The 24423-nt window shown below is 38.4% G+C and overlaps 1 protein-coding gene across 3 annotated transcripts in view; it reads left to right on the forward strand.

Annotated features, from left to right (window-relative positions):
- Positions 1 to 22544, forward strand: part of INPP5A (inositol polyphosphate-5-phosphatase A) — a 238279-nt gene extending 215735 nt beyond the window's left edge. For 2 of the 3 annotated variants that reach the window (XM_072039961.1, XM_072039962.1), the window contains exons 13-16: positions 14858 to 14969; positions 19393 to 19461; positions 20783 to 20819; positions 20965 to 22544. In XM_072039961.1, the coding sequence (XP_071896062.1) occupies positions 14858 to 14969; positions 19393 to 19461; positions 20783 to 20819; positions 20965 to 21014 (268 nt within the window). In that variant the 3' untranslated portion in view covers positions 21015 to 22544. Of the gene's footprint in view, positions 1 to 14857; positions 14970 to 19392; positions 19462 to 20782; positions 20871 to 20964 lie in introns of all 3 variants that reach the window. The other variant, XM_027460798.3, reaches the window with a different exon arrangement.
- The last annotated feature ends 1879 nt before the right edge of the window (positions 22545 to 24423 follow it).

The raw sequence follows: 24423 nt of genomic DNA on the forward strand, positions 1-24423 counted from the left end.
TTCAGACTTCGATAACCAATTACAGGAGAAGCACTGTGAGGCCGCAGTGCCACCAAGGAGGGCAGTCACCAAATTTTGATGGCAACTTATCCACTTCCAATTCCTTTCTCAATTTTATTATTTGTTTTTGTTTCCTTGCAAAATCAAAGCCAAATCTGCATCATGTCTCTGTTTTGTTTTTGCACACCACCAATATCAGAGATGAAATATTTCATGAACCACGATATTGGCTTGCAAAGTTAAAGTCAAGGCACCTGAGCCCCAGGATCTGCATTACAGGAGCTGATGGGCTCAGGTTCTGTGCTGGGGTCCCCCTTTTTCCTGCAGCTCTCGCTTCTCGTGCTGCCTGCCTTGGGCGTCTGGGGGAGCTCTGTGGAGGATGGCAGGCGGCCTGTCTCCAGAGCCCCTGCTGACCGCTTCCCTGGGCAGCAGCCAGCTGTCACACTGCTCTTGACTCTGTTGCCTTCCAAGTCAGATGAAAAAACAAGGTCCTGACCACTTCTTGCCATAACATTTTTGTACAGATGTCTAGACAGAAGTTCTGGCCAAGCTGGTAATTGGATTCCCCCTCCCCAAGCACACTGTTACTTTACTTGGGTTTGGTGGTATTCGTCGCTTCCTGCTCCAAACCGCTGTGGAGCGTGCTGGTGCCATGCTGATTGCTGTTCCCATTCAAGTGGTCTCTGCGTTGCAGCAGTAAAGGATGCTGAGCTCTGCAGCTCTGCATAGACTAGCTCCTTACCTCACCCCAGCGTCTGCAAATCCACATCTGCCTTTCCAAGGTGGAGCAGACACTTCAGAGCAGGAGCCCTGTCCAGCTCTTGGGAAATGGCTGTAAAGGGTCATTTCCAGATTCACCCATTCCCTCTCTATTCCCACCCTGTTCCCAGCTTTGGGAGCTTTGTGAACAGACTGGAGAGTGTGACTTGGGGGTACAGCAAACCCTTCCTCAGCCTCCAAAGGCCCGTGGAGAACCAGCCCCGCAGCTGTTCTCAGCTGTGCCAAAGGGCAGCAGTGCAAGGAGTAAACATGCATCTCTGCCTGCTACTTACTCTCTTCCCTTCGTATAACTAGTAATAATAGCAGTGATAATAATAATAAATAATAATATTAAGTTTTTATATACTGAAAGCTGGCACTTTGTTTGGAAAAGATGCTAACACTGGGTTATATAACATGAAATTTCTTTGAATTTAAGCAGATTTTTAAAACGTTAAAAATCTACTATGAGAATATTGATAAAATAATAAGATGTAAAACTGACAAGCTAAATTAATGCATATTCAAAGAACAGATCAACTTTATGCTAGGGTGGTTTTTTTCATCCATCCTTCCTTTGTGTTCTGGATCTTATGACAAGGGAATCCTGCTTTCTGTTCTGTAATCCTTTCACAGCCACCAGTGTCAATGAGAAGTCTTTCCTAAGTGGAGTACTGCAGAACTGGATTCACTGTTGCTAGAATTGCTTCAGTCAGTGCCCTGTTTTTATTCATGAAATGAAGCACATTGATTTTCTTCCGGGAAGAAATAACATAATTATTTATTTTGAAATAATTGCACCAATGTGCTATTAACTGTAAATTCTGATAGTTTGAATGGGCAAAAAGCAATGTGTTGATGTAGGACTTTTCAACCTAGAGCCTAGAAAAAAAAAAAAAGAGGAATACAACATGAATGTTTTGGCTTAATTTACCCTCTGTTTCTCCTCTCCTCTCCTCTCCTCTCCTCTCCTCTCCTCTCCTCTCCTCTCCTCTCCTCTCCTCTCCTCTCCTCTCCTCTCCTCTCCTCTCCTCTCCTCTCCTCTCCTCTCCTCTCCTCTCCTCTCCTCTCCTCTCCTCTCCTCTCCTCTCCTCTCCTCTCCTCTCCTCTTCTCCTGAGGAAAAAAAAAAATAAATTACTTGGCTGCTTTTATATGTTGTTTGCAAATATAAGCTTAATGTATAGGAGATTTATCATACATCCAGTCATACTAGATTTTCTATTTTTAAACAAAGGAGGATATGATCACTACTGCTGTATCTTTAGAATCTACTTTAAGTTTCTTGGTATTCTTAGCTGCAAAGTGTATGGTACACCAGTTTGTTCTGCAAATGCAATAAACAAAGTGTTTTTCACTGGAATGAGAGACAGAGAAAGATCTAAAGTCACTTTTTATGACAGGTTTATGGGCTTAACATTTGAATTTAGACCTGTAAGCAATTATAATGATAACCTTAAAGTAGTATTTCAGAATTTGTTAGCAAATCCATGTTACCTTTCACCACAGCAAATGCTTAAATATGCTTGGGATTTACAAAGTTGAGCAAAAACTTATTACGATAAAAAAAAGTCCATTTTACTATTCTCATTTTTCATCTTTCTCTTTAATCCAATATTTACTTACACAGTATTTCTTAATGTGGGCATTAATGGGTTATAGAAATATGGAAATACAGAAAAATGGGTTATAGAAATTTCTGACCAATCTAAGTTATAAGTTATTATAGTTAACAACTAAGTTATCCTGTGTTTTTTGATACAATACATTAATACAGTTCTATCAGTGTTGGGTTCTGTACTTCATTTCACACACTCAAATCAGATATCTGAGATTACCCTACTAAAGCAAATTTACAGTAGAGTCTGTATGACTTGGTCAGAGAGTACATGATATTTCAGTTATGGTCCCTTGATTCAATCTATGAATTGCTTTCTCTACTTCTGTTCTTGATCCATAGTGTTATGGTCTTACAGCAGGGCATGCTGGCCAATGACTGAAGGCAGAGTATCTCAGATTAAATGTATTGAATACATTCAGTAGTACATACCACATCTCAAAAAAAAAAAAAAAAAAAAGACAATTTTTTCTTTCTTTTATTTGCCTCATTATTTGTGCATACAATTCATAGCCTAATTTGCACAGAGGTCTACAAATCAATAGCACAGTTGCATTCCTGGCTTTCTTGTAAATTTTCCCCTCAAAAAGCATGTTTGAAATTCAGTGTATAATTGAGATAAATGGAAAAGGTCACATCCCTTTGAGTTGCAACAGACTAAGTGACTTATAAATTCATTTTTTATAAGCATAAACTGTTTATTCTCTGAATTTTATCATGAGATCGTATTGATACACTACCATAAGTGGCTTGAGGTTGAAAGCTTTACTCCTTTCGAGTCAGTGGTATTTTGTGGTCAGTGTCAGTGGAAGTTCTGGAAAGTATTTGGAAGTTTTGGTGTCCTGTAAGGGCTTATGTACTTACAGTACGAACTGAGAATAATCAAATCTGATTCTTGCATATGCTCAATTTCATTAAAAATTGAAATCAATTCTTCCATTGTAATAACCAACAGAGTTAATTTCCATTTTCCATATTTTAGTGTTTTTACAGTGAATTTCTCTGTGAATTTCAAGCGAAGCCATGACAGTTGTGTAGGCATATACTTCTATACTGATAAGAATTTATTTTAAAGGAAATCACAGTACTTTGCTCTTTAGATGAATATTCTAATAAGCAAGCCATTGTCCAAATTTTTCATACTCCATTTTGAAAGTTATAATACCTTCTTGTAAAGCACCATTTGTCCTGCCTGACATTATGGTACTGCGCTGTTTACTGGTTCCCATTTAGTGAAAGAGTCAGCTCAGGGTAGATGTTGAGCAGCTGAACAGACAGCACCCTGGTGCCTTGCATTTCATCGTTGAGAGCACAATGCAAGCAGTAAACTCATGGCACTTGTGCTCAAGAAGTCATCCATCATGCTGGGTGCGACAAGCCTGTTACTGCTCACCCCCGTGATGAATTTGGCTCTCCCCTGCTAGCAGTGGCCCGGAGCCTGAGAGGCGCAACAGGGCTCTAGGCAGGCGCCAGTTCTTCCACCAGGCAAGGGGCGAGCAGGCAGCCTGGGTGTGGGAACAGGGCACCCATGGGACACAAAAGACAAGACAACAGTGAGCTGGGCTGGCCAGCGACAACAACTGCTAAGTGGCTATAAGGTATCAATAAAAATCTCCCGTTTTTGAATACTAGGGAAACTGACCTTCATGAGACTTCACAGGTATGATAGGTAAGAGTTACCACTCTTGCTCCAGAGTATGCAAAAATGCAAATAGCCCCTTAAAAAAAAAAAAAAAAAAAAAAAAAGATTCTTTGTATTATTTGTATTATTTTTAGGGGGACCTAAAACTGATTGGTTGCCAGGCCTTCTTGTTTCCAGTTTTTCATTATACTGAGATGGCATTTCAATGTAAGTTATAATAAAAATATTGCCTTTTTCAGTAATTTTCTAACTGCACGATGTTAAATGAAATGAGTATGTGTCATAGTATTTCTGTAGTTTTTAATTCTCCTCCAGTGTACTGACAGTTGTTGATTTCATTATCCTCTGCAAAATTCATGCACGGTGTGCCTTTGTATAGTGTGTTACCATCTCTTTTCAGCTGATTGTAAGCTACATCCAATAATCAGTGAGAGCACTTGAGTCTTATCACTTGTAAGAGAGAGAAAACATCTCAGGAATCATTATTTACAGGTCTTGGCAAAAAGGAAGGTCTGTATATTTTCAGCTAATGTTGAATCATGCTCTTTAATAACTGCTTTAAAAACTTAATTTTATATAAGTCTTTTTTTATTTTTTCCAGTGACAGTGCTAATGATTCCTAAAAGTAAAATTTTGGTATTATAATAAGTGCCAAACAAAAAGTTACTTTTTGATTCTGTAGAAAGTGGGATCCTGTGGAATCCTGTACTCTGAGTCAAGACCATTCTTAATTTTTTTTTTATTTTTTTTAAATTAACTGGTATAGATAATTCTTTAAAGAAGTAGAAGTACCAGAGGGCTCATGCCCTGCATTGTTCTATTTGACAAGACTGGACAACCATGGAGAGAAGAAGAGCATTGCTGCACAGCTGTCTTTCACCATTTGGTGTTTAAAGGTTAACTGAAACTGAGCTGATACCCTCCATAACAAGTTAATGCAAAACTTCCATGCTTTTCGATGCTTTGAGTGAGGACTTCCCTTTGCTTAAACCCTTTGTGGGAAGGTGTGTTAGGTTGACTTTCCATTGTGGAAGACTACATAGAAACACAGTGTAGCTAAATTAATATAAACTTAGAGCCCTGACGTAGATAACCAAAAGCCAGGACAGTCAATTTTACATTTTGAAAAGCTATTTCAGGGGAGTAAAAGTGTAAAAGTCCAACCATCTGCTTGTAAGTGGAGGGACAGAGATGAATTCTGCTCTTAGGGCTGCTTCTGCGTTTCACAGCAAACAAACACTAAACAAAATAAATAAATAAATAAAACAATGCTAGGAGGGGAGACCAGAGCATTTGCATAGCTGATAAGATGGAGGGTGATTTTTTTCAGAATCACCACTTCAGTCTTTTTTTTTTTTTTTTTTTTTTTAATCTAGCCATTAATCTGCAATTTGGCATTTTTCCCTACCCCTTTGAAACCACAGTTCACTTTTAAGTTTTCAAACTACTAAGGAATGTGCAAATTGAATTTGCTGGATTTTACATAAATACATTAATATTACTAACTATACATTAATTTTGGTATGTATGGATCATAATACATATAATACATATAATACATACTTGTAATAATACTTTAATGGGAATTTATAGTATATAATAGTTATAAATCAAATTTATAGCTATAACATCAATGGTATTAAGGCAACATAGTACCTTCCTGATAGTTAATATGCAAGTAGGTTTCCACAAGGTCTTGGCAGTCTTTGTTAGGGAGCGTTAGCTTCAGGAGACTTTTTCCAGTCAATTTTGTTTGTGGGAAGGATTCCAAGGCAACCTCTTAACTCTCCTACTACTCACAACTAAGAATAGCGTTTCTGCAGGCATACTTGTGGAACCAAAAACAAACAGAACAACTATTGTTCTTCTCCAGTACAAAACTGTAATTCAGTTAAGAACATATGCCTGCTTGATTTTATGTCAATTCTTCATACCTTCCTGCGTGGTCATCCTGCTGCAGCGGTGAGGGTGTACATGGTGGCCAGGCAGTCATCCCCCCAGAAACATTCAGAACAAAGCCCTGGCTGAGCATGGCACTTATAGCATCTGCTTCATTTGCAGGGTTGTCAATTATCTGCTCTCTGTTCAGCATGCCACTTAATATCCAGGTATTTTTTCTAAATTCTTAAATTGCAAGTTCTTTTTAATTCCTTAAGTATGAGCCTACCATCCTGTGCAAGCCATACATCACAGAGAAGCATACTACTGATGCGGTGAATGAATTTCTGAGGAAAAGTCTTGACCTGCTAGCTCGACCTGTGTGTGCTGAAGCCGTTTTGCCCCCAGGTCAGCAGTCTCTGCCCAGAGGGGTTCCCAGGCACATTCTTGCACTTCGCAGTCGGTATCACCAGAAACGTGCCAAGGGAGTGATGTCTGCAGAAAATGCAGCAGTCTGCCCCAGCCAGCAAGGAAAACAGAGTCGGTTTTTCATTTCTCAGTGAAGAAGCTAGTCTGTTTAAAGCCCACCCCTTTCATCATTTCTCTGCCCTTGGGGTTGAGAATAAGAATAGTAACAAACCATGCTGCCTTCAGCCACAGGAAATCCTTCCTCAGTCCTCCCAAAATTTGCCAAAAGCAAAGGTAAGCTGAAAAAGGAATCACAGCTTAATATGAAACCACAGGCTGCATTACAAGTTTGCTATCCAAAACAGAATGAGTACTGCTTACAGAGTATTTTTCAGACATTATTCACCCATTCCTATACTGCTATATTTTGAGGCCTTTTACTTTATATAGTGAATATTCATGTTTTCATCTCATTACCCTTTGTAATCTAATGTAGCCCATAGCAACCTTAGCCATTGGAGACAAAATACAATTCAGAATTTTAAACTCTGTAAGCTCTGTCAGTCACAGGTTGAACAGCCTGGTCATAAGCAAACAGCAAGCCCAGCATGAGGCTGAAAAAAGTTTGTGGTAGTCAGCAATCATTGCAAAAGGCAGTAGGTGTGAAAAAAGAAGTAACGACATTGTGGTCAGGCAATATACAGGTGGGCAATTGTTAACTTTATCACTGCTCTCCATTAATTATTATAATTATTCTTGTAACTGTTGTATAGCAAAGATAGGAACTGACTTTAGCAAGGGTTCACACCCACCTACAAGGTTTGTTTTCCGATAAGTCTGCATGCACAGTAATCTCATGTATTAATCATTCTCTTAAAGTGACCTATTCTTGTTTGTTGTTGCATTAGGCTGTCGTGTAATTTACTGGTTGGACATATGTTTGTGTCTTAGATAACCTCTGTGTGATATTTTTCTCAAGTAGACCCTCTGCATTGACAATATCTTGGCTTTGACACCTCACACCAGGGGACAGGCTGATCTCATTTGCTCTTGGAAGAGTGTTCCTCTTTTGGAATTCTCTGTGGCTCTGGTACTTTATTCCTCCCAATTCCTGCTTAGTGTATATTCTACTTGTTCTCTACCCTTGCATTTTGTCCCATGACCTTTTTTTGTCCTTTTTTTTCCCCACTCTAGTAGGTTGCACGATGATACATATATTTTTTCTGGTCTAATTTGCACAAGAGAGTGAGCTAGTCTGTTCTGCAGGAAGCAAAGCCCTTTTGCACTTGTTTGTTCCTTCCTTTCTGAAGAGGAAGTCCAAAGAACAGTTCTGCCTTTTGTACTGAACCCTGTTGGTGCCATTGTACATATTCCAGTTGTTGCCCTTCCATGGGAAATGAGGAGGCAAGATTTTGAAGGGCTGCCTTTAATTATCAGTGTCCTCCCCAGGTGCCCAGTATGCTTTCAGAGCATACAAGTCAACTATCAGTACACTACTTATGTAGCAAACAGGATTCCCATTGCATAAAACATGATCTGAGTAATGCTTTTGGGTCCTGTTGTCTCATAGAAGGGGGAATTAGGTACCTGAAAATTGTTAAAAAATTTTTAAACCAGTAGGTGATTTTTATTCTTGTTTATCAGTTAGTTTTATAGCACTTTTTTTTTTTTACTGCCAATGAGGTAGTATTTGTGCATTTTTGATGAAACAGAAATACTTCATAGTCGTTCATAAAAAGTAAAACACCTTATAGGTATTGGTCAGTTATCTTAAATTATCAGTGAATCCCTCAGACACCAGGGAACAAATTCCTACAGGACGTTTGTGTAGTTGTTCAGATTCTTCCAGCATCTTAGGGTGGGGCATGGAAACCGCTTCCCACATAAAAGCAGAACAGACAGCTGCCATTTTCTCTAGAACATTAAAATATTTTTTAAACAGCTCTTATCCCCATTTCTCTCCTTGGATTAAACCAGCATAGCTCTCACCATCATTCTCAATTAATTTCTAAATTAAATAGGGTGTTTCTTTAATTTGTGAGGAACTGGATAGAATTACCAAGTATGCAGTTCTGTTTGTTTTAAGCAATTGTGGCAAAGGAAAATAAGAAAATCAGTGAAGACAAACAGTTTCAAGCAGCGAATACTACTGTATGCTGTGTGTAAGGTGAAGATTATGAACAGTGCTGCAAGAAACATGTAAAACAAATTCTGAAAAGGTTATGGTCTTTGCTGTTACCTGGGTCATTAACTGTATTCTTTTTTCCACTAACGCATCATTCTGAGGTCTGAAAGTACTTTTGAAAAGGCCAGTTGTTTGGAACCTGAACCCCTTCCTACCTGTTGTCTCAGCTTTGCAGTAATTCTTGTTTTCTGTATTAGAATTTGTATAAGCATTGCCCAGAAGTGACTTGCTCCCAGTCAGGCACATTCCCAGAGAAGACATTTAGCTCCATCCCAGTCACATACAGTAACATCAGACTGCTCTGCTGAGACAAGCCTCCGTTGGGTCATTCCCAGTAAGCCATTTGTAATAGTAGCAGTATTACATACATTTGAAATAAGACATTATTGTTATTAAAGTAATAGAACACATCACTTCTTGTCTTCTCACTGAGGCGTTAGTATTGCTGAATAATCTATTTTCTTCAACTGGGTCTCTCCATGACGTTCTTTATTGAACAGCAAAACGTGTCATACCGGTCGCTATTAGCTATGTGTCAGTCTCTCACTCTTAGACAGGCTAAATACCCTACAAAGGGGCACTGAGACAGTAGGCGTAATGGTACAAGAAGTAATGCATGTTCACATTATCACTGTGCTTTAGCAGTGGGATGTTTGTAATCAATGAGGGAGGATTTTCACTATGGGGAACACTAGGTAAAAGAGATGTGGCCAGTTGCTCACTGGAAAAAAAGAAAGGTCTGAGTGTCTTTTTTCTTTTTACTAGAAGAGGGCCAGAGTTGCTCTGCTGATACAGAAATGTTAACTCTGAAGCATATTCTTGACATATATTACAGCAGCACAATGATTTTCTAAAGAAGCTTGTTAATCCAAAAAACAATATGCCCAACATAAATCCATAAAAAAAAGATTCAGAGAAAAGCATCGTGTCATTAACCTTCCTGCTTTGTGTTGAGCCTGGAGTTATGGCTTGAGTCCTGTTTACCCTTCTTACCCTTTGCTACTGAATTGCCCGGGTGACCCCCCTTTTTATTGTCACCTTTGACTCTGATTGTTGGTTTGATCACCATGGTGTTAGTGTAGCATTTGCAAGTAGCAGCTGTTTAACACATTGTACTTTAACTACTGTGTTTGCAGGACTCTGTTTACCCTCCTGATTTGGCTTAAGTGAGATGCATATCATGGCCAGTTAGCTCCACAGCGCATCATGAAGGCTTATGAGTATTTTGGTACACGTGAAGCAGCTAATTTAATTCAAACACCAATGTGTCTCATGGCTTAGCTTTAACTATCTGCTGCCTTAGATGAGCATATGAAGATAAATTACATGGGGTCATTTGTTAGGAGGAGACCTAGGAAACCCAAATCTCCCTTTCAAATTGAGAGAAATATAAAATGGTAATTTAATTTGGAGGAAGAAACTAATGATCTGGAAGCTGACAAAAATTAGCAATGGCATATTCTGATTCCTACATGTTGTACTTTGATTGGTCAAATGACATTTTATTGAGATCTTGTTCATGTACCAGCACACATAAATGCTGAGTTGGGACCTTGTAAAATAAAAGTATAAAAATATTTTTATTTATATCTTTGGCCTTACACCTTTCAAAGTACTCAAAGTTTGAACTGTCAACCTACATGCACAGTCCTTGCATCTTGTAAAAGTATATCTCAAACAACTTGAAAGTACATCAGAGCTAAAGGCAAAACGGTCCAACATTTTCTTTCAAAATGTGAAAGTAATATGTAATTTTTTGATGGAAAGTGGTTGGGATTTTTCACCTTTTGAAGTTCTCTCTCAATATTACATGAAAGAAGAAAGACTGAAAGTTGAAAATTGAGTACATGAGCATTCATATCTGAATTCAAAAATAAAATGGACCAAATCAAAACTTGTATCTCAGCTCTTCTCATAAAGTGCTCAGTTCTCATCAATGCTTTATGATTCCATCCCATTCCATACCAACAAAACATTTTGTGTCAGAAACAATTCAGTGATATAAAACGTGGGGATAACTAATAGATAAGAACAAGTGGACTTTGAATAGCAGGTATTTCCCAGCCCCTGAAACATAATAAAGTTTGCCTAAATATCTGCATATAAATCTTGACATAGCATGCATAATTTTTTCAGAATGACCATTTTTTGTACTAAAGTTATACAAAGTAGTTTACTTTTTCCCCATTGTTTCCTAGTGGATGATGTCACGCTTTCTACAACACTACCAGAAATGTCTTTACCATAGAAGACAGAATGCCTAAAGTAGCACCAAAATGCGTTATCAGAAGCAGGGCATACTCACTGTGTTTGCTATGTGCAAAAATGAGCTAGAAAGCGGAGTTGCACGTGACAGACAGCTTTGAAAGGTAGTAACACTCCAAAGTGAGTTAATTGTTTCCTGTTAGAAAGTACACTTCGCCCATCTCAGTAAAACATATTATCCCTTCTTGCACAAGAGAAGAGTTCATTAGGAGCATTTTTCCTGACCGGAAATGACAGTTAAGGAGACACATTTATACATAGTTTTGTTGGCTTGTGTTTCGAGTTAAGACACTGTTGACAGGATGGTTTATGATGTCAGAAGACTTTTCACCCTGCAGTAAGTATTTTTGTAAAGGTGTCCAATCATCTTTGACAATACCTGACAACAGCAGAAGTGAAGTAATATTACTGACGCTCTTAATGTTTTATTTTCATCAAACAGGTGCCAAGTAGCTCTCATCCTTATTAATTGTAATACCAGGAGTTCATTTGACAGCCTATTCCTAATTAAGTTAGTTTATGAATCCTTGAAGTGTTCAGTTAAATTTTGACAACATATAGCATTATATCAATGATGATGCTCTCATTAGTGCTTTTGGGGAGTTTTATTCAGAAAATCCACCTGACAATAATAATTCTGGTTAAATAAAATAAGTTTAACTGAAATGAAAGTTTGTGAAAGAAGGTGGAAAAGCAGCTAGAAGTAGTATTTTGAGAAAAAAAATAAAAATCCTGAACAACTGGAGATAAATTGAGCAAACCACTTGCATGGATGCTCCAGCTCTAGAACTGCCTGTCTATCCATCATCCAGAGGCATGTGCAGTCAAAGGATATTTTGCATAACTTCTGTATGCAAAGAGAACAGTAGACTATTTTTGCTCTATTTTAGTCAAATATTTTATTTTTAGTCAAATACAACTGTGTATTAGCACAATTATATCTTGGTTAGCCCACTGACATTGGAAGTATTGCCCAGTTTCTTGAGTACCATCTTGAGTCTGTCATACATGGGCAGTTGTTATGGGAAGAAGCAAAATGAGTTTTGTGCCTTTATTTCCTGGTTTTGCTGACATACAAGCACTACTACTAATTATCTTATTAGGCACTCTGCATGCAGCTTTCATGGTTGTGGGCCCAATCTTGCCAACTTCATGATATTGTCTTTGCAGGGAGTGAAAGGAGCACACCCAAAGGCTGCATTCTTGTGACAAATTTTGTGTACAGGATTTAAATGAATGCCGTTGTGTGTAGCAGCTTTGAGGTTTGGGGCATTTTTGTGTGATTGTATTTTGCAACATCTTTCTGTTATAGCAACACGAGAATCATTAGCCTGGCTTCCTGAAATGTTTGTGCGTCTGTCTGTCTCCTCCTTTGATTGCTCCTATTGACTTGTTTTAAATCACAACAGCTGGTGGGAAAGTATCTGAATTAGCTGACATCATATAAGACACCAGAGTATCCATGGAGGAGAAAACCTTTGTAAATGCTCCAACTAAGTAAAAAGCTTTAGAGTTCACAAAAACAAGATTGAATTCAGGAAGCAGTCATACTATTTTAATTCCACTATTCATTTAACTACAAAACAGGATGATAGAGACATTCACTGACATGTATGTTATTTGAAGTTCTATTCTGAGATACTATACAATCAGCAATACATTTCATGAAAATTTGTTCAGTTGCAGTCTTATTCCAGAACCCTCTCAGAGTGTTTATTTGCTTTATTTGAAAATAAATAAATAAATAAACTATCTCAGGTAAATAGCACATAATAAACTAAGTTGCCTTGTCCACAAAACGTGCTAGGTTGCAAAAAGAGAATCCCTCCTGGCAATTCCCAGAGTCATAATCAGCTATGGTCAGTTTTTGAGCCAATCTACAAAAGCAGCCTGCTTATTCTAAAGCATATGTGATCTGTCTACAGCATGACAGAGGAAAGCAAAGAATTTTCCCTTCTTCTTGGGGGGTATATTTAGTAATATTTTTTATTATATGTCTGTCAGCATTTCACTGGGAATGAGACTGGCACAAGGCAAAGATACGGTGATGGTGAGGGAGAAGCTTTGGTCAGTGGAGTGCATCAAGACAGAATGCTTCCACACCTGAAGGAAGCGCAGAAGCCTGAGGGAAGAATGCCAGCTTATAAAAAGTGTATCTAGCCCCACTCTAGCATATTAAACTATTACCTACAGACCATTTTGTCTGGATAACTTTTGCAGCATTTCGTTTCATCTCTGTCCCCAGACATCAGAATGTTTATTTGTCAAATGTATTTGTAAACTACCATAACTTCACTGGGCAATCAGCACTAAAGACCTTGAAAAACTGTCAGAAGTTTTCACCCTGTGAAAACATTAAGATCAATAAAACAAATTGATAAATAGCATTTTACAGAATATAGGCTCTTGGATGAAATGCTCTGACATAGCAGTAACAGATCATTCTACATACAGAGCATCATACTTTAAAAGCCATATAGCTAATGCTGTAAAAGGAAGGATTATATGAAATGGGATTGATTCTTACACCTTATGTCATAAAAAGTAGCTTCTGTTGTACAGGGTTCTTCAGTAACTAAAAAGAGGTTACCGGAAAAAGTCAACCCTTAAATTGCAGACAAAGAGCTACTACCAATAGTATTACATCATCAGAATATCTCACAGACACTCAGAAATAAGCTGTACTTCTGTATGTCAGTGAAGCAGCAAATTGAATTCTCATAATATGTTTTGAAAATGAGTCTTGTTAGGTTTGATGAGGTGGAAAAGGTACTGAGATCACTGGTTTGTTCCAATACATTCAGTACGCTTTTCTTGGATGTTTGCCATGGCTAATCTTTTTAATGGCACTGTAGCTTGTAAACCCATTTGGTAGAAAGCAATACATCTCAGTTTCAGAGTATCACACCAAGTAGGGTGGTAAATAAGTTTCTCTTCAAGCATGCAAGCCCTTTTGTTACAATACCAGAAATTTTGTTTCAATGCACATATCTTGAAAACCTCCATATTTCCTTTATGAATTCAACCATGAGAAAAAAATATACAAATATCCTTACTTTAAGTACACACACACGTATATGTAGATAAGTTGCACTAGCTAATGTTCTTGTTTAACTGCATTTATTAGGAGAAACTTCAATTAGTTTAGGTCCAGTATTCAAGAAACTGAGCTTTTCACAACCCCTTTGACTTCCCCAAAGAGTTAATTTTTAGGCTGTTCTGTGGGTTAAAAATAAACACTTTGTTGCATTTTAAAGCAAAGATAGCGTGCACTGAGGAACACTTGCACTCCTATTGCACATTTGCAATCCTATTGCACATTTTTAGTGATCTCACAGCAGAACTACTATTTTATCAGTTTCTGTTCCAAAGTTTGTTACAAAACAATTAGATTTTTGTTAACACAGTTTCATGTAAAGTTACAGGCTGTAAATATATATATAAATGGCTATATTGATTTTACTTCCTCCATCTCATTTTCCTTATACTACATAGCTAATTCCTTGGCTCTTAAAAAGTCTCCTGAAAAGCCTGCTTTCTTGTCATATCTTCCTTTCTGTCATCCTTAGAGAATCCATACAGGTGGGTTTTGTGTACAGCTGCAGAGGTCCCAGTACTCTGAACTCTGTTTTCTGTTAAATTATCCCTGAATAGCTCTCCCTGAAAGAATCATGCAACGAAATCCCATGAGATGAACATGTTTCCGGAGTTCCCTATTGCATCTTCTGCCTATTCATTTTTCATGGTCATATCCAATAGCCTACTCAATACTTGAGTTGCTGTTGAACTGATTTTCATTCTTTCACATCAATAAACAGTTTGCTGTCTTAGACACTCACACATGCAAAAGTGCAATATAGGAGGTAAGACTTTTGAAACTGTCTTGGCATGTTAGCCTAAAGTAGGACTGTAGATAGGAGAAATGGAGATAGAGCATGAGAAAGAAAGAGGGAGAAGGATAAGAGAAATGTAAGTAAGTATGAGAGGTATTCAAAAGAAATGCTTTTTGCCAATTAAAATTTTAATTTAATGTTTTCATTTGTGGCGAAGGTTTCAGCATGCTTTGCAAAAAGTTTCTGACTTGTGATTGTGATTTGTTTGCAGTTATCCATATAGTGAGGACTCCAGCCAGGGAAAGCAGTACATGAATACGAGATGTCCAGCCTGGTGCGACAGAATCTTGATGTCCCACTCAGCCAAGGAGCTCATTCTGAAAGTAAGTATGGGCCTGCAGCCTCTCTGCTTCCCTTGCATTGCATTTATCTTCAACACGGTTAGGAAGTTCTGATACATTTCTGCTTTCACTGAATTTTCAGTCGACTATAGCACACACTCACTAAGCTGGAGAGGGCATACCATGGCAATATTAAGCGGTTATGTCTCCAGTGCCTTTTATCTGAGAATGTGGATTTATCCCAGTTAACCTTTTGACAGTTAGAAAAGCATGAGCATTCCCTTCCAACCCCTACAATTCTGTGATTCTGTGGTTCACAAACTTCTCATTTGGTATCTGAGCTGTCAACACTGACTGCCCATTGGCTCTCCTGTGCTCTCTCTGTACTTGTCAGGGCTGTACTTGTCAGTGCCCTCCTGTGGTGTTTGTGAACCACACTGGGAAACTGTGCCCAGTTTAAAAAAGAATAAAAATAAATATGTAACCTTCATCATTCCACCAATCCAGTCCCCTATACAGTAACTTAAGTAACAGTACTGCCATTACTTAGGATTCAGCAGAGAGGCAGGTGAAAGCAGCTAGGAGTGGCTGCTGACTAAGGAGTCATGCTATTGAAAGAAAAATCTATGAAGAAACAGCTTGAGGTCCCTGAGTTACAGGCGTGGTAGATTTAGGTTCCCTCTGTTGTTAATGGTCAGAACTGCATTTCCTGAGAACGTGTCAGGTGCTAGATAGGCCAAATCTCCTATCACTGTCCACTGAATGAAGACAGAGCCTACAGCAGGTGGGCTCCTAACTTTGGTACACTAATTAAGTTGCTTAATTTAGACATTCCATGAGAGTTTTAAAAATACTGTTTTGCAGCATTTTTAGAACATACAGTTCCTCTTGGGTTTTAAGTGCTTTGAGGTAAGTTAAGCTTGGTAATGCTTTATCCAAGGTTAAATGAGCTAATTATAGTTCAGGAGCCTTCCAGTTTTCCTTTTGTCTCCTATTCTCTCTCCTTTTTACTTTATTCTGCTCTCCCACTTTCCTTAGAAACACTGAACTGGATCAGCCAGTTACATATGCCAACTTACACTGTTTCTGTTTATTCCTGCATGCTTGGTTATGGCAACTGTAGACCTGTCCTGTTACGTTGGCTAAGACCAAGAACACAACAGGAAAACAATGTATGATACGAGGAGATCTCACCCAAGCCTTTCTGCTCTAAGCTAAACCTTTCCTGCTTGCTAGCAGTGGCCGTGATTGCCCTGCAAGAATGTATGTGCTATGACTTTTCAGCACTGTTACACTGAGGTTACCTTGCTGAACAGATTGACTGTCGCATAACGGACTTAGAGACCCCAAATTGCCCAAAGCCATGTGTCTGTCTGTATTTTCCTGTATCACTACTAAAATTTAATGGGAAGTAATTGTTGTATATAAATCCATATTCTACAGTTTCATGGTTGTTGGTTTTGTTTGTTTTTTTGTTTGTTTGCTTTTTGTTTTTTCAGTTTAAAGTAATGAAACCCTTGAAACTTGATTTCCTGAAGTTTATAACCTCATTCTCTCTCATCAGGGTTTTTTATCTCATGATTAGACTGTTTGCTTTGCATTATATAACTCACTGAAAGGCTGAGAACATTTTTTTCATAGCTACTCAAATTTCAGTCCAACATACTTCCTTACACATTTTAATGTATAATTATCTGCATGATATCTTGAAATTTCACTCAAACTTTTAGGCCATAGCTGTATTACGGTATTTAATGAAAAGCCATTGTGAAGTGAAGAAGAATATAAGCTTTATGGTAAGAACAGTAATGTCAAAATCAATGTTATTCTATCTTCTTGTACAGAAATACCATGAGAAAAAGTGAGGCTTTACCCAAAATATTACAGATAGTACTTGGCGCCCATGGAATTCCTGAAGAACAAAGGATTAAAACCATGGAAAGAGTGGCCAATGAGGGAAGATTTTTTTTTTTAGGCTATGAATAAGGAGATAGAAGTGTACACAAAGGCTCGAAGAGTGTAAACAGTACAGAGGGAAAGGAATTCTTTCAGATTATCTGGGGGGTATAACTTGGATATAATGGGAGAAAATTAAACAAAGGAAAACAAAGGTAGAGTATTAAAGAAATTTGTAACTGTGAGGTCAGTTAGTCTCAATGAGACTTCTTAGTCTCAATGAAACAGAAGCCCAGTCAGTTGGTTCATTCAAAGCTTACATTTAAAAAATGCATATAATTTTGTGTCTGCAGTTTTGCATTTGCAAATTATGGGCATGCAGTTTGGGACATCTCCAAAAATGTACATGAAAAATTACAGACATAGATGAAGCCAAACTGGCATGGTTATTTAACTTGGTGAGTTTATACCAATGAAGGAGATAGCTTACCCAGCTCAAAAATAAACTAATTTGGGCCCATAAGTTTTATTGAAAAGATTCAGTAGGAATGATAGAGGGAAGGGAAAAATGTTATTAACTAGTTTTCTTGGCTTTACACATCAAACAGCATTTGCCTTGCCACTCAGAATTTTTTCATTGCAGAGCCTTAAGCACTGAAGCTTTTAAAAGGATCTGCTACTGCTAAGAAACTAAAAGCAAATTTTAATTAACAGATTGCAATATACCAAATTCTTAAAATTTAAAAGTAAATCAATTTTTAAAGATCTTTTTTGTTTAATTAGCTATTGGAAATGCTTATGCAGGCAATTATTTTGCTATATTAATTGTCATAGGCAAATTAAAAAATTATTTTCTGTTTTAGCAAATCAATATTTTATTTTAAATAAAAATTGTAGTAAGTCTGCATTTTAATCCTATGTAAAGAAAGGATAGTATCCACAAATTGCCACACTGTACGGTGTGTTCAGCTACACAGTAGGCATTACAGATTGTACAGACATGGGGCTGTAAACAGCTTTCATGCAACATCATCTATCATGCTATGGTCGGTTACCTCACCATCATGTTATTTTATGCCTCCTGAGCCCTAAAACACCAAAGGTTGCCCACTGCTAGGGAGTTGCGTTGATGCCTGATAGCATGAAGTAATGAATGCTCAGCCAAGTGTATATTGTTTCTGCTTGTGCACCACTGTAATTTGTTTATCTGTCTAAAGATTATGCAGTTGAAAATCCACAATTTTATGCTGCCTTTGTAAATTATCAAGTCGCTTTTGATGAATGTATCCCCACTTCCGATGCTAGTGGCATTATGATCTTGAAATATTGGAAAGTGCTCATGCATACAATGCAGAAGGTTATGTTTTTATATTTTTGGCAGACAACCATGCTATAAAGTAAATCTGACCTTAAGCTTCCTTACTGCATTAAAGATAATTCAGTTTTAACTTTATAGTCCTAAATGCTACTGTTTATATAAAGTTATTGCCCAGTCAAACTTGACTGATTACAGATGAGAAAGTCTTGACTGTTTCATACAAAATAAATTAGTATTGCCAACTAGTTTTAAGCACATCTACGATTGTATTAGAAACTTGAGAGTGTGGAGGTTGCAGATTTAATTAGCTTATAGAAATTGTTTAGCATAGTAAGAAATTGTTGTGTATGGCAATGTGTTTGTATTTATTCCTGAAGTATTGTGTTAGAGAAACAAAACATTCTGAAAATTCCTTTTTTTTTTTTTTTTTTTTTTTTGCAAATGGCGGAAAGACTTTATTGTTATTTCATTATTCATAAAACTACAAATGCTAAAGTCATTGTATAAGGATAAAGTTCAACGCAGAACAAAATGAAAGCAGTTCACAATGGAGACTAGAGGAATGTCGTATTTCATTTACTGCTGATTTTCTTAAAATTACTTAATGCTTTTTTCTGGAGGAACATAGCTGATAGAAACGATAAAAGATTATATTAATAAACTACATCATTCATTCGTACGTCTTAACATTTAAAAACAATTGTATGAAGAAATAAAACAATCTTATGAGGCAATGTGGATTACATTTAATCCAAAGTACAACATGTATCCTACCTAATTCTATAAAAATTGTGTGTTGTTCTTTAAAAAGGAATGGTGCCAATTGCTGTATTTCGACATTCAAACAGCAAAAGGTTTGAATGCAAACATAAATTAATGATTAATTTAATCTATCCAAATGTTAGTCACTAAAATTTCTTAATGTCCTAGAAGCCAGGAGTAGGTTTAGTGATTTCATGAGCTAATTTATGTGGAAAAATAGCACAAGTTACTGCAAGCAGTGTTGGACATAAAGATTCGTTCTGTACTGTCCTCCTCTGCAGAAGCCAAGCAAAGATGTATTCCTGCATTAATATCACCTCTTCTATGATTCTGTCGCCTGATTCTATGATTCTGTGAACAGCCTCTCGTTCAGAAACTGCTCTGAATTATTTGTATAAGTCATTTCCTTATGTCATTCTGTTTCTGTAATCTGGAGTAGTTGAACTAATTGGTTTTTTTGTTTGTTTGTTTGTCTTTCTTTAAAACTAGTCAGAAAATGATGAGAAGATAGTAATATATGACCACATTGGGCCAAATGTCTGTATGGGGGATCACAAGGTAACTAAATTAAACTTTTTAGCATTGTATATAATGTATCTCTTTCATTAGGAAGGAGAATGTATGCACTAGTCTCTTTTATATTTAATTCAATTATTTGTCTTTCATATTTTTGATTTAAAGTTTGGAAAGTGTTTTAAATTTCAATTCAACTGAAATCAGCAAATGGAGTAGATACTCGTATCTTGAAATAAATTAAAGAACACGATGTTGTGCACTTGAAGAAAAATATGGTAAACACAAAATCAGTAGGAACTAATGTATATGCACTTAACACACACCTATTATTCCTGTAAAACATTTTTTTCATTGTGTTATAAAAATAGCTTCCAAAACATAATTTTGATTAATTTGGTGCCTAGCTGATTATTGAAAACATAACATATTGGCAGATCCATATTTAAGCATTACATGAGAAAAAGAATATTGAATTATGTAATAAATACCAGTTGCTAAAGCAAAGAAAAAGACAAGAATTTGCAGACAATTTTCTCTGCTGAAGATACCAGATGGAAAGCCAAGGTAGAAATACAGCAAAACTGTATTGCTTTGTTTGAAAATTCTGATCAAAGAGTAGGGGTTAGAAACTTCTGAAAGTTTCACAGAATTTTATGATGGAGGACCTGTATAAAAACAACTAGAAACTTGCACAGCTTACAAGTTTTTGCATGCAACAATGATGATGTGTCAATCCTAGAGACAGTGCTCAGGCTCTTGAATGATAATTCCATGATGGGTAAAGACTAAATCCATTTATGTATGCATACATACACATAAATCTAAATCCACAAATGTATCGTTATATTTACTTCTATGGTCAGTGTTCTTGTGAGACAAAGTACTGACTTTCTAAGAAAGAATGCATTTAAGATATTTAGTCCAGTATCATGCAAGTCAGATTTTAAAATTCAGAGATTTACTAACTTCTACAGTACAACAAAAAGTTCAGCATGTCAGCAGCTTGCAACAGCCAATTCAGAAATAATCGTTTTTGTTTATTTTGTCACCAGTGTACTTCATAAGTTTTTTTTTTTTAGCATGGTGCTTTCAGTTGAGCTAATTCTGTGGTACACGAGAGTTGTGTGGAGAACCTCTACCCGCAGAAATCAGTGGGAAATTTCCCCTTAGATTTCAATGGGAGCAGAAATCCACAAGGAGCTGCTGAAGTTCTCGTGTGCATTTTGTAGTTAGGTTAATCCATGATTTCATTGCGTCATTTTGTTTCCAGTCATAGAGGAATTTCTGTTGTGTTTATTACTGATTGTAAAAAAATGTTTGCATTTCAAATGTATAACTTATATTTTTCCCTAACTTGCTGCAGCCTGTGTTCCTGTCCTTTCGAATAGCTGCTGGGGCAGGTAAACCTATTGCAAATGTGCACAAGTGTTGTGTCGTGCAGTGATGTGGTGGTAAATATCATTTTTTTTCCTTTACGTTTATATTTTCTACATCATTTCCCCTGTGTTTATTTTTCTTTTTAAAAAAATGCCAATTCTGCAACAGGAAAAAGATGCCTACGAAATGAGAAGATTTTCCGTGAAACTACACTGTAGCAAGGAGGGGAAGGAATGCGCAGTATACTGAAATACATAATCGTAACAACTGTATCGATAAATCCAGTCCTGAGTGCCACATTTTTAGACTGCTGATCGTACACTATGCTTCAGCATCTGGACTCTGTTTGAGAAAAGCCTCACATACCTCACTGTCTTGTATGTTCATGTGACATCAAGTAGAAATGTGGAATTATTTTTTATATATATGTCACAATTCTGTTGCCAAAACTCTAAATAGACAGCAGAGATGTTATGTATTTTAGATTTCACAACCTTCAACTTTTAATAAGTGTTTGTCAATGTGGAAAAGCTATTTCAGCATATTATAAACTTTTAAAGGTGTCATGCCTAACATTATATATCTTTACCACTTTGGGGTTTTGTACATTGGATTGTATAGATAGAGATATCGATGGTTTTAAATGGTATTTTCATTGTCAACCAAGGATTTTGGTTTGTGTTTTAGTTTTAGTATTTTGTTTTTTTCATTTTTATATTTTTTTTCTTGTTATTTACTATACTGCCATGTTACATGGTTTTTGAATCACACAGCAGCTGCTTTCTATACATACATATATATGTGTGTGTATATATATGTATGTATGTGTATATATACACAGATATATAAATAATTTATAAACCTGACCAAAACTTATGCTAAATATACTTTCCAATATGAATGCTTGAGAGTGCCATATCAGCAGTTAGTGTTGGAGTCTTAGCAGGTTTAGTTAAGTGTACATCAACAACCAACATTTATATAATGATATATAGCAGTGCCATCCTGGATACAGATATATAGCTTACTATATAGCACATATATTAGCAGTTTCACTTTGTTACTCCTATAATCCCTTCTTTCTATGTAATATTAAGGATTGAATGTGAAGTTCTTAGCTAGGTTTGGGTGTAACTTTCCAGAATTTTGTAAACTGTTTTTGTCTGTCTTTTGTTACTGTTTTATGGTGCCAAGTATTCTATATTAAAACATAACAACATGGGAGAAGAAAATAATAGTCTGCTTCAGGTAGCAACTGTATTGGGCACGGACTGTATCCATACAGTGTTAAAGGAAAAAAAAAAAAAAAAAGACTGTAAATTTTCCTGGTTAGTAGCTCAGTGCAGCCTACGATATAACCTTGTTTCTCCCACCACTAAATACAACATTAAAAGGTGATTAGGGAGTCTGTTGATGAAACACAAATGTATGTTTTATTGATTTAATTTAGAACACTACAGAGTTCATGGACTGCGTGATGGCATTAGATTGATGCTTGATTTTGGTATAAATCACTACCGTTGAAAATGATTTGATGTCTGCTTGCAGAATGTTTTCTCAACAGTACAATCTGGGTTTGTATTAAGTACTGTTGCCCAAAGGATGTCTGCAGCTCTGTATTGTTATTGTGCCATGTTGCATTATAACCACACAGTAATTCTATTTAAGCAAACTCAACTCATGGTAACTTTGAAGGCCTTTAGAAATGAGTACTCTGGTTCTCAAGCAATAAAACTGATCATGGTGAATGTGATTGTGTCTGTCCCGTTAATTTGAGCATTGGGGATTACACAGAAATTATTAAATTGTCAGATTCCTTAATAATGAATTACCTTTTAATCTCCTGCCAATTAAAAGGGGCATTTTTTGAGTGAAAACACACATAATAGAATGTGCTAGTAGTGTTAATCAAAACACAATAAAAACTGAGAAAAAGGCATTTAGGAGTCAGTATCAGAGTAAGTGTTAACATACAGAGAGTAATACAATTTTATGAGCTATTGATGAGATGCCAGTCCCCAGTAGTTCAATAAATATGCCACCATAAGCTCCTTCATGATTATCTCTGGTTTTAGGGGAGAAAAAAAAAAAAAAAAAAACAAAAAAAAAAACTGCCTTTTCAAACTCAGGCTGAAGCTTCATTTATAGATAAATTCACCGGAGCTATAAACTGCAAGACCATGAAGAGTCCTAACCCATCTAGAGGAGTTAGTTACACAGGTGACTTGTCAAGGTAATTTGTTGAGTTGAAAGTCTCAAATTTAATTTATAAAACGCAACTTTAGCATAGATAGATAGATAGATAGATAGATAGATAGATAGATAGATAGATAGATAGATAGATAAAGGCGTTATCTCTTGAAGGTGCGAGGCTCACACGGCGGTTAGGGCTTCGGAAACGCTCCCAAGATGGCATTCCCATTTGCAGGACACTACAAAGGCCAGTAAATAAGAGTTGCGCCACCGAGACGTATCGGGTTTCCGTCCGGTGACCCATCCGCAAAAGCCTCTCTCCGCGGCGCTCCCGCATCGCCCCGTGGCACCGCCGGTGACCGCGGTGCGGGGCCCGTCCCCTCGGGGCAGCCCCTCGGCTGCGCGGCGGAGCCGCCCTCTCCTGCGGGAAGGTGCTCTGCACCGGGCAGAGATTTCGAGCTCCTCGGGGCACGCTTCTTTTTAAGAAATAAGGAAAGGAGCGGGGGTGAATAATCCCGACTTTCAAGTGTGGGATTTTGTTGTAGTTTTGGTTTGTTTTAAACTGTCATTTTCCCTTAGGAGCCATGGAACCGGCTCCGGTTCTTCGCTGCGATTCCAGCGTCGTGGCTCAGTGTGTTCAAAGCCGAAGCGAAGATTAATTTCTAAATTTGATTTACTCCGTTGGTAGACGTGGTGCAAGTTGAGCGAGGTCTCGCCAAGCCCCTGCTTTCAGTGAGTAAGAATTTGCGGGACCCCCCTGCCCGGCGCAGCCCTGCAGCAGGGGATGCCCCGACGGAGCGGTCGGCTCGGCTCAGCGGGTGGGGCGCGGCCGCGCCGTTCGCCGAGCGGGGCCGCAGCGGGAGCCGGGTCCGTGCCTCCGCCGGGCCCCGCGGCGCCCTCCCCCGGCCCAGCCGCAGCTGCGCGGGGCGCGGGCGGACTCCCCGCCGGCAAACCCCGGCACGGCCGCTGCGCGCCCGGGGCCGTCCCCGCGGGCCTCGAGCGCTGCGCCCCCGCACGCCGGGGCGGCCCGGGGCTGGCGGCGCGGAGCAGGGCCCGGCCTCCGTGCGGGGAGCGGGGGGGGGCCGGGCCGGGCCGCGGCAGGCGGCTGCAGGCGGCGCGGGACGGCCGAGCCCCGCTGGAGCCGAGGCGCTCCGGTGGCGGCGGGATTGCTTCCCTCCCCCCCGCTGCCGGGCAGGGCGCCCCGCGGTTCAGGCTGCGAGGCAGGGGCTGGGACACAGGAAGAACGCCCGGGCCTCGGAGAAAACAAACAAACAAACAGAAAGGAGCAAAGCCGAGGCAGCCGGACGGTCAAGCTTCACCCACCAGGCCTCCAATACGCCCGCAGGGAGATCCGCGGAGCCCCGGCAGCGCGAGGCTCCCCGTGGGCTGCTCTTTGCCGGCCCCGGGCGGTGCCGTGCGGCCGCTGTCCCTTCC

This window comes from Anas platyrhynchos, chromosome 6 (assembly GCF_047663525.1).
Source record: "Anas platyrhynchos isolate ZD024472 breed Pekin duck chromosome 6, IASCAAS_PekinDuck_T2T, whole genome shotgun sequence".
NCBI lineage: Eukaryota > Metazoa > Chordata > Aves > Anseriformes > Anatidae > Anas > Anas platyrhynchos.